An 11,995-nucleotide genomic window follows, 5' to 3' on the forward strand; every position below is an offset into this window, starting at 1 on the left:
TAACCTAACCTAACCTAACCTAACCTAACCTAACCTAACCTAACCTAACCTAACCTAACCTAACCTAACCTAACCTAACCTAACCTAACCTAACCTAACCTAACCTAACCTAACCTAACCTAACCTAACCTAACCTAACCTAACCTAACCTAACCTAACCTAACCTAACCTAACCTAACCTAACCTAACCTAACCTAACCTAACCTAACCTAACCTAACCTAACCTAACCTAACCTAACCTAACCTAACCTAACCTAACCTAACCTAACCTAACCTAACCTAACCTAACCTAACCTAACCTAACCTAACCTAACCTAACCTAACCTAACCTAACCTAACCTAACCTAACCTAACCTAACCTAACCTAACCTAACCTAACCTAACCTAACCTAACCTAACCTAACCTAACCTAACCTAACCTAACCTAACCTAACCAGACTCGACCTGACTTGTACTCGACCTGACTTGTACTCGTCCTGACTTGTACTCGTCCTGACTTGTACTCGTCCTGACTTGTACTCGTCCTGACTTGTACTCGTCCTGACTTAAAAAATATATGAAAAAAAAAAAAAAAAAGAAACAGAAAAATTTTCAAAAAAAAAAAAAAAAAAATCAAAATCTGGTTCTCCACCGTGGACGATAGAGCTCGACCGGAGCTACCATTTTGGTCCTCTGACCCACCCCCTTATCGTCCCCCCCTTCCCAGTTACCGTCGCTCAAAGTAGAGTCCCACTCTTTACGCCGTAACTTTTTTGTTTATGAATTCTTAACGACGAGCCTGCGCTCGTTCGACGCGGCTGACCGACCGCTACGAGACCCCACAGGGCCGTCCCTTAATACCCGCTGGTTGGGGAGTTATGGTAAAAAAAGTAAAAAAAAAAAAAAAAAATTTCACGCTTCGAGACGAGGGGTGGGGCCATGCCGTAGAGCTCGACGAGACCTGCCACTTTGGTCCTGCGACCCGACCCCCTATCCCCCACCGTTTCCGAGCTACGACGGGTCGATGCTCCCCGGAGTGGGGATCCGTATCTCGAAAACTATTGGTCGGATCGAAAAAAGTCATAGGACTTATTTGTAGAGCTCGACGAGCCCTTTCGAACGAGCCGTGGCTCGTCGTTAAGAATTCATAAACACCGGAGATACGGCGTCTCGAAGTTTCGACGAGAACCCCACCACCCGGTAGCTAACGGAGGGGGAGGGGTGGAGGGGTGGGGGTGGGGGTGGTTCAAGGTCTCGCCGAGGGGAACCCAGCCGCACACCCCCCATCCCCCTCCATCACCTCGTTTAGTGGCTACGGGGGAGGACCGAAACTTCCCCCCTCCCCCCCCAAACCAATATGGCGGTCGTCATCCTCGGGCCCTCCCCTACCACCACCCGAAGTATGAACGTTAACTTCGAAAAAAATTTTTTCCCAAAAATAATGCAGAAACGTGTAACCTAATCTAACCATCTCGTCCTAACCTTTCTATAATTTGGTTAGGACGAGTCAATTAGGTTACCCAAAACACAATCAACAAGCAAAAAAAAAAAAAAAAAAAGATTTCAACCTCAAATAATCCTCGTATCACACCTAGATTTTCCCATCGCGTCCCTACATAGTCTTTCCCATCTAGCACACACATAATCTTTCCCATATTGCCCCATCCAATTTTCCCATCTAGCACACACATAATTTTTTTTTTTCCCCATCTAGTTCTCACATAATTTTTCTAATCTAGTCCCCACATAATTTTTCCCATCTTGTCCCCACATAATTTTTCCGATCTAGTTCCCACATAGTTTTTCCCATCTTGTTCCCACATAGTTTTTCCAATATGCTTCCCACATAGTTTTTCCCATATACTTCCCACATAGTTTTTCCCATCTTCTCCCCACATAGTTTTTCCCATCTTCTTCCCACATAATTTTTCTCATCTTCTTCCAACATAGTTTTTCTCATCTTTGTCCCACATAGTTTTTCCCATTTTTAAGTTAATTTATTGTGCTATTATTATTGAATTTTATAATTTTATCAGAGCTCGTTTCGGCTCCGCAAAAAAAAAAAAAAAAAAAAAAAAAAAATTGTAAAGTCTACTAGACGTAACATTTATAAATAAATACCATTTTCCAAATGTAATCTTTTAAAACCATAAAAAAAAAAAAAAAAAAAAACCATAAAAAAAAAAAAAAACTTTTTCGATTTCTTATCATTTCGTTTGTAATCGCTCGCACAAATTTCAAACAATTATAATCGGTCGATCATCCTTCGACGACTTTTTCTCTTAGCTCTCATCTGTTTAAGATGAATGATGATATCGGAGGTATCTATAAATCTCGTATTGTCCAGCTGCCCCTGTTCTGATATCCGCGTATTAACCTCGAGGTCAAAAGGCCATACGCTTGGTATTGTTCAACTGACCCTTCTTGTAAAAGTGTGACCCTCGACCATTTATTTGTCGGATTACAATTGCCTGGTCCATTCGTGATCGATCTCATGTGACCCGACGAAATATAAAATTCGTAAACTTCCTTCCACGAACGACCACATATGTTTTGTCATATCGTAATGATACACTCCGCTACTGAATACCATCCAACTGCCACTATTATGAACTATATTGTTTATTTTATTAATATTTAATATTTACCAATATTAATTTTTGTGTTTCCATTTAATAATATTTAAACAAATTATCAAAATTATCGAAGTTTATTTGAAGCATTAAACAACAGAAATTTAATAACAAAGCGTTAAAAGATGTGTTAAAAATTGGTACATTCTTATAAAACGTTCTATGAAAAAAAAAAAAAAATTGAAGCGAGATAACAAGAAAAAGGAAAAAAATTTTTTTTTTTACAGAATACATATACATCGCGAATTTTAATAAAGAACTAAAAAAGAAAAAGATACAAAGGAAAATGGATCACGCGATTTTATAAATAAAACAGCGGAATAAAATCAATTATTGAATATCGAAAGTCGTACAAATGGAAAACCATTAAGTCAAATAAACATGTATAAAACGTTATATAATATTTTTTTTTTTTTTTAGTGTTTTTATCTAGTTGCCGAAACGACCGGAAAATATATTGTAATTCCTACTTTTAATTGAAAGGTAATTTAATAAAACTTTTAAGTCGAAAACTCACACATAAAGATATATGAGCCAATTTACGCCAAAATAGTATCGGCAGATGAACGAGCTACGGGTCAATGACGCCAGCGACGGGTCAGCTGTGTCCTTGTTGTTTGTCCTTAGAAAAGAATGGTATTTGCACGTTGCAGCTTGCAGTTGCTGCGCGACGAAAAGTTGGCGTTAGTTCTTTCGATAATAACGGATTATTGTGAACTGTTATCTCGAGTTTTACAGATTTGATTTAATTTTTATATAATTATCGTAGATTTGCGAATGAAAAATTAGTGCTATCCCAAGTAAATAAAGAAAATATATATTCTATATTTTTTTTTTTTCAAAAAGTTTATATTAATTATATGTATGTCATTATAAATTTAAATTTTTATTTATTTATTATAAATAAGGAATATTAATATTAAATTTATGAAAATGCTTATTATATTTAATATTCTTAAAATAAAAAGTTATAATTCATTGTAATATATAGATAAAAATATATATAGATAAATATATATAGATAAAAAAAAAAAAAAAAATTTTTTTTTTTTTTTAGATAATTACCATAATTGCTTCTGTATTATTCGTGACGATAAATGCCAGCGATTATCTTAAAACAGGTGTTATTTCTTTGGAAAAATATTTCATACACATTTATACCTAAATCTAAACAGGGACGTATACCTAAATTTAAACAGCTGCTCCCAACTTTTTCTCTATCATTTCTACAAAAGCATTTACAAATAGCATCTCTACGAAATGTTGCACATTTTGCAGAAAAATATTTTTCTTCACAACTTCACTAAGATATAAAAGGCATGAAATAGAAATAAGATAGGAGTTATAAAAAAGTATAGCTGACTGGCAAACTCTTTAATATTTTTTGCCGAAATATTATTCCGTTATCTTATTTTATATATGAAAGCCATAAATTTCGTATCACCAGCTATTGATTATTGTATTATATGTATTTTCCATTATATCGTAAAATTTTTTGTTTAATAATATATATAGATTATTTGTAAAACGGAAAGAAACTAACAAAAAGAAATTGTATAAGAAGTGTATTTTTCATAAACTTTCATAAACCTAAATGTAATTTTATAAACCTTAAAGCGTTGTTTATATATTGTATATCGATAATAGCAAAAAATACGAAATTAAGATTAGGTTTAATCGAAATGACGAATTTATTTAAATGAAAAGATTAATGATAAGCAACTTTTTTAACAAAAATAATTTTAGTTATCGTTGTTTAAATTCAAAAAAGAGTGAGGAAAGAAGAGAAATCAAAATTTGCCAAATTGCCTATAAACTCGAATAACGATTCTGATTGGTCGGAAAGACGAAAGAGGGAAGACAACGCTGCCTTTCGATAAAACCCGGCTATTTCGCTTTGGGCCTTAGGATGCCGTCGTTAGTTCATACCGAGCTCACTTGTCGTTAGGATATTCAAAACTCGGATATATAGTAATTCTTATGTAAGAACAATGCGTGATAAATGTTATGTATCTTTAACCAAGTGTCGAGACCAAGTGTGATTCTCTGATGTTTTGCACTCCTCCTGAGTGTTTTGCACTCGTAAATACCAAGTGAATCATTAACCGTAGCGGAAAAAGGATTGGAATATATCAAGTTGGATCGAATATTATTATTGCATCTAATGAACCACACCGCATAAAATCTTTTCCTTATACAAATAATATTTAATTGTCTCGCAAGTTGTACTTACGTGCCAATTAATATTTATTCCGAACACTTGCAACGAGCGATCACTTATTAAGTTAGTTTTAAATTTTATTAAACGTTCTTTAAAGTTATTTCTGTTTGAAAAAAAAAAATGATACATGAAGAAGAAGGAAATGATATTTTCGCAAATTTGAAATAGCTATGTGTAAGAACAAGCGCAAGGAATTTTGTTTTCGAAGCTATGTTTGTAACTTGTGACTGCGGTTTTGAATTTTTTCATGATTTAAACTTTCTTTGAGATATGTTTTGATCCTTGAATATAATGAAAGTGCTTATTTAATATTCTCGATATCAGTTTTTTTATTCGCAAAGGTTTCGTGTTAATTGTAATATATATATACTTAACTTTTCGACAGTTACACTTCGTTACCATCTCCTCGTATTCTTTCTCTCTTTCGTTTTCGTTATCATCTTTTGCGCGTTATGTATCTTGACGCATAACGTTTACCGATTGAAATTTCCATTACTAATCGTTCCTTTGGTTTTTCTATTTATTGTTATGATCTTGACATAGTCTCGCTTGAAATACCACATCAGTTCGATCTTGAATAGATGATGCTGTTCACTCAAAATTTACAATATTAAATCAGGAATGTCGAAAGTTTTACGATCTCTTTATCTCTGTATTAGATATCAAATTATGTCTGAGATATCAAATTATCGTCAAAATCAATTAGAAGAATTTTTATTAATATTTATAGATTATAGAGTATTCAAATAATAATTTTTAATGAATAATTAATTATATTTAATTATTTTAATTGTTTTAAATTATATCTCGCTAACTTGTTCAGATATTATAATAATATTTCATGTAATTATTGGAAATGTAGCAAATACATCTTGTGAATCGTGAAAATTAATAATTAGCTAGTAAGTAAAGTAAATAGTGAAAAATAATAATGCAGTAAAAAGTGGAAAAAATAAGTAATTGAATAAAATTTTTATTTTATTTATAATATATATTTTATATTTTAGTGTTGATATCTCTTTGTCGATTATCGATTTTGTATTATCGATTTCGTTCGTTTTGTTGTACGTATATTTTTCTTACTGAAACACACACTACCATCGTTCGAATTTTTTTTTTTTATTTTTTTCCTATTATTAATTAAATTTGCAAATGCAAAATAACTATAAATTTCTAATGTTAACATTAAGATGTTCGACATATTCGCAGATACGAAAACGGATATTTTATTGTCAATGAATGAAGAATGATTTACTTTAAACAAATAATTGAAATGTCAATGATAATCATTATTTATATTTTACTCAAACGTATTGTTATTTGTTAAGATTTGTTTTAAGATTTATATTATTTTTATTTTACATTTATATATTTCTATTACGTATACACACGCGGGAAGATAAGAGAACACGCACACATTATGATATATGTTATCTATTCTTATTTTTAATGTTATATTTTTTTTATTATTATTATTTAAATTTCATAATTTGTTTGCTAAGCTTAACATAAATTATTAATATTTTTATAAGTGCAAGTAAATTAAAGCTTACATCTAGATTTCTTTTCTTTCTTAATTCATTGCTATTTCATATCATTTCATTTTTATATCGTATCTTATATATTTTCATCTGTAAAATTTTTTCGGCAATATCACAGAAAAGAATGTAATATCGATCCATCCTATAATCTGATAATATAATATACATACACATGCGCGTTTGTATATGGTGTAGTTATTTTTTTTTTTTTATTAGATAGACAAAACATATTCATTACATTTAAATATAATATTCTTCAAATATAATATATTCTGGTATAGTATATGTTTGTATATATGTAATATGTATATTCGTCTATATTACACGTCAAACAGATAAGCTGAAATAATATTAATTAATATTCCAAATCCAACAAATAGTTATATCCTTTTTTTATTAATCAAATTACTTATTAGCCTTACACGTGCCAAATTTTTCGATAAAGAAGTGTCGAGACTGTTTCCTCAGCATTCAGTTTGTCTCTTTATAGACGAGGTAATTTGACGAGGTAATTTTATATTTTTACAGATAAAAACAAGAACAATTTTTTTCGGTGTTTCTTCCGACGTGCACCAACGTGTTCGATTCGCCGAGAAGCGGACGATCGTCTTCCATAGCGAGTCGCGGTTTATCGCTTCCAATACACCCTGCGCTCATCTACGGTAACTTCAACTTACTCGCAAAACTTGACGAACGTCATGAATGAATGTCAAACTGATCGATCGTTGAGCGTCATGTCGAATATCGTTCCATTGTCCAGTGAAGATGTTAATCCCGATCGGAACATTCTGCAGTATCCATCATCTATTTTCGCTACATCGAACGTCAACGTCAACAGGTACGTTATCCACCGATTACGAACATTATGTACAGGCATTCTATATATCTTCCAACTTGTATATTCGGTTAAATTGCGCGATAATCTAACACGATAATAAAAGTCATCTTTAGTGGTTTAATTTGCATTTAACGCGTCCAATCAAATCTACTATTAATTTTAAAAAAATTTGAAAACAAATGTTTGTTAAATTCGTTAATTTTAGATCCGAATTTGCCGAACATCCGATCGATCGTTGTTCACCGAAACGCAACGATTTCAATTTTGAAGCCGTCCTTGCACTTTTACCAACACTTGAATCTTCTTTAAATCAAAACGGCGACAACTGTTTTTCTTCTACGCTTACGGAATATGTTGAACACGAGACAGAGAAAACTGATGATTCTAATATTCGTGTTCCTCGTGTGAATCCATACGGCCACCTGAGAAAACGTGACGGAAACTTCCGAGAAGCTAAGAATTGCAAGCAATGCGATTTCACAGCTAGCACAAAGACGGAATATTGGGAGCACATGCGCCGTCATATCAAAGGTTTTACGTGTTCCGAGTGCTCTTTCGTTACCAAATACAAACATCACATGAACCATCACTGGCTTAGTGTTCACGACGGCTCCAAGCCTTTCAAGTGCAAAAAATGTTTGTACACGTGCGTAAGCAAATCGATGTTGACTAGTCATCTAAAAAAGCATTCGAACATTTATCCGTACAGATGCGCCGATTGTACGTACAAAACCAAGTTTTGCAACGCGCTAAAAAAGCACCTGAGAAAAAAGGAGCATCAACCGGCAATGGTGTTGAATGCTGATGGTTCACCGAATCCGCTGTCCATCATTGACGTCTACGGTACTAAACGCGGACCCAAGCAGAAAACATTTGTTAAAAAAGAGCTGCGGAAGGAGCTAAGGAATACTATCGCAACAAACAATGATAACAAACTTGATAACTCGGCGATAACTTCTCAACTTTTGTCGCTTCATTCGCCAATTGCTCGTTATTTCACTGTGACCGCGATAAATGAAATAAACGATAGGCATTGGATAAATCATAATGCCATGAATAAGATCCAATCTGTCGCAACGTTACCTTATAGTGATTTGGTTGCCGCGTTTAATCTGTCGAATCACATTTCGCTTCGCGAAAACGCTACATTCTACGAAAATGTACAGAAGACGGATCACGTACAATTCGATACGTTAATGCGGTATGCTAAAATTTTAAATATCGAGAACAAAACGCCAGAAACATTCGCTCAAAATCTGCCTATAACTCATTTCGATACAGCCGATAACATTAGCAAATTTCGTGTTTTCGAGGACGCAAAGTTTATTAGCGAATCTTCGTCATTTAAGACGAAGTTAAAATCTCAATTGGATGTCCAGAAGATTGAATTTACAGACACGCCGTTGGATCTCCGCATGGCGGGAGTAATCGAAAAGAAGCAGCTTCCCTTACACGCATTAACGAGTACGAATTCGTTAAGAGTCACCGGCACTAGCAAACGTAAAGGTAAAGCTATTAAACTGGAACGTCGCATGATAGAAGGAAACCCGAATGAAAAACCAGATCGAAATGGAAGTAGACTTTCCGAGATATGTCTTCCGCCAGATGGTAGCTCTAGTTTCTGCGAAATAAATAAAATAGTCGAGAATACCAAAGATGAAATTGTTGCCGATTTATTCGACACCGAATTCACGTGTCACTACTGTGAAATTATATTTGGCAACATTATCATGTACACTGTGCATATGAGTTGTCACAGCTTTGACGATCCTTACACGTGCAATATGTGTGGCTATCAATGCACTGATAAATTATCCTTCTTTCTACATATCGCCCGATCAGAGCATTAAGCAAGAGTAAAAATGTCTGATCGAATAGTAGTATCTCTCGATTGTAAGAAATAAAATTATATTCGCCGTAAAATAGTCATCGAAAAGAATGGAATAGATGATAGAGATAAAAAACAAAATATAATTCTAGTCAAAAATATCAAAGGTAACAAGGTTTCGATCTACGTTTGCTGTCTCATAATTTGAAAGAAAGAAAAAAAACACACGAGAAGGCTTATATAGGATATTCCAAAGTAAAGACCATGACAATGCTTAAAGATAAGATTCCTGAAACCATTGCGAGAAAACAATATGAAATAATATTCTAATATGAAAATGTTGAATATGATATATATTATGAATATGATATATATTATAGCGTTTAAAATACACGAAAATGATTTAAAGTTCGCACGGCCGGTGGCAAAAGCGGTGCGATACATACCTAGACAGCACAAAACCCAAAATTAGAATACGAGACGTCATTGAAACATCTTTCGCAACAGATGTCTTTCACAAAAATGTCTGGGATGTCTTTTAGACATTTTTAAAACGTCTTATAATCCGATTTTGGATTTTTGAATCGCTTAGGTAATCTCAAAATCTGATGTAATTAGCAAAAAAAGTTTGATGACAAAAGTATGGCATGTTACTAAAAAATGACAAGATTATTTTTACGAATTTCACTCATTGTTGTTCTTTTCAATTACTTTTTCGTTTTTATTTTATTTGTTTCTTTTTTATTTGATTACATGCTTCTCTTTATTTTCTCGCAATAATATCGATGACTGAGACAAAAATCTTAGAAAATGAATAATTCGTTTTTCGAAGGGTGCTTAGACCTTTTCAAAAAAATTTTTTTATTTGCGACTATTTACAATGATAAATTTTTACATAGAAACTTATAATATTTTTTTTGTTCGTTTAATGTAGCATATATTGACATTCAATTTTTATTCATGAATCCCATTCATCGATATTATGCGAGTCTTTTTGCACATATCAATTTTTTGTATTTTACGCGGTAAAATTTTGACATGTTGCGTAAACTATGTACATGCATTCTTCTTCATTTACTTTAAAATGTTTATTATTTTTTTTTCTTTAAATTTTCGATTTGTTTCTAATGTGTCGTACTATATCTCGTACTATTATACTTAATGTGACAAATTGTTAATCGTTAATTATAATTATTTTTCTTTCAAGATCTTCTTTTAAATGTGTGTATCTTTCAAGTACCGTATTCCTAATATAATGATTTTTTGAAATAATAACAAAGCCGATAGACAAGGAGAAATTAAATGATAAAATTGTTCTTTATAAGTGTATTGAAATATATAGAGATTATATACGTATACACACGCGTGCACAAGTGAATCTTTATACAAATGTATTTTTTCATACAAGAGTTATATGAAGCATTTAATTTTATAATTCTAGTACAACTTGTATTATAAGAATCAAAAAAACTTGATCACTTATTACGATAAAATTGTATTATTATTAAAAAATATTTAATTTATTTAAAAGGTATTATATTAATTTAATTTTTTCTAAATATTTTGTAAAATAAAATAGAATTGAAGATATTAAACATACATTTTAATATTATAATAATTATCTTCTGAGAAAAATAATTGTTACATATAGCAAAAAACATTATGCGCAAATATCTATCATTTTACGCATGCATTAAGCAAACAAAACCTTATTCTAGGTACATAAAAACAGCAAATAACCAGCAAACTTTATGTGCGATATTCTTCTGCTACTTGTATGTAATATGCACGATAAAAACAAAGTTTCATAAACAAAACTCAAATCTTGTACAAAATTTATATGTATAACGCAAAATTTGCACGCAAGGAATGTTAACTGAGATGTTGCGCTTTTCAGTTATCTTGTATATATTTTACAAAATTATGTATTTTGAGTACAGAGGAAGAGAAGGACAAAGAGAAATGGGGCGAGAGATAAAAGTAAGAAATAAGAGGGGAAGGAGAAGTAAAGGAGAAGAAAAATGTATAAATAGAAAGAAAAAAGGAAGGGAAGAGGTGAAGACGAAGGAAGAAGAGAGGGAGAAAAGGGGATAATTTAAAATGTAAAAATATATTATGAAATATACAAATGATTTACATGGTGCGTACATTTAAAAAAAAACTTTATTTAATGAATAAACTGTGACTTTTGTGATAAAATCTGTTTACAATATAAGTTTAATAAAACTACTTTTCTAACGTATGTATTATGTTGCTATACAAGTACAAATGCATTTTAAAATGCACAACTAAGCGAGAAATAAGAAACAATAGTTGTGCATATTAACATGTCAATATCAATATCTAATTGTAAAATTTGAAAGCAAAACTGCAAATCCTAAATAGCGTATTTGATTTGTTGAATAAAGTAAATAAAATATTCCTTTATTTTTCTATTTATAGAACAAGATGAGAAAAAGACAATCTGATTAGATTTGAATCGACGACGAAATATTATTAAAAAAAAATCGTCAATTCTGGACAAATTTTCGTGATCATCAAAGGAGTCTGGAAAGCCTAAAGATAATTGAAGAGTATTGATATATCGATATACATTTACATGATTTTTAACATAAATATTTGAATAATAAATTATTAAATTTAATAATAATCAAGCACGATAATAAATATAAATATAAATATAAGTATAAATAAATAAATAAGTAAAGTATATATAAGTAAAGTGTATGTATATATATATATATATATATACCTTACATACAACGTACTCATATCTAATTTTATTACACCATTTTTATAGTTATCTATACTTGAAATACCTACAAAAATAATAACTGTAGAAAAAAATGGTAATTTTGCGATAATATGTGTATATATGTCTAAAGAATATCAGAGTAATAATAAATTAATATTATATTATGAATAATATTAATAATATTATATTATATTATGAAC

The 11,995-nt window shown here is 31.5% G+C and overlaps 1 protein-coding gene across 1 annotated transcript; it reads left to right on the forward strand.

Moving 5' to 3' along the window:
• Positions 1-4,504: 4,504 nt before the first annotated feature.
• Positions 4,505-11,282, forward strand: LOC105424377 (protein hunchback-like). The gene is made up of 3 exons (XM_089078740.1): positions 4,505-4,896; positions 6,903-7,212; positions 7,418-11,282. The coding sequence occupies exons 2-3, from the start codon at positions 7,073-7,075 to the stop codon at positions 9,060-9,062; spliced, it is 1,785 nt and encodes a 594-aa protein (XP_088934866.1). The 5' UTR covers positions 4,505-4,896; positions 6,903-7,072; the 3' UTR covers positions 9,063-11,282.
• The last annotated feature ends 713 nt before the right edge of the window (positions 11,283-11,995 follow it).

This window comes from Pogonomyrmex barbatus, unplaced genomic scaffold, assembly GCF_055798465.1.
Source record: "Pogonomyrmex barbatus isolate J1 unplaced genomic scaffold, ASM5579846v1 scaffold29, whole genome shotgun sequence".
NCBI lineage: Eukaryota > Metazoa > Arthropoda > Insecta > Hymenoptera > Formicidae > Pogonomyrmex > Pogonomyrmex barbatus.

Coding starts and splice junctions, on each gene's coding strand:
- LOC105424377 (XM_089078740.1), top strand. CDS start 7,073: ATGAATGAATGTCAAACTGATCGATCGTTGAGCGTCATGTCGAATATC. Junction 7,213..7,417: donor TCGAACGTCAACGTCAACAG/GTACGTTATCCA, acceptor CGTTAATTTTAG/ATCCGAATTTGCCGAACATC.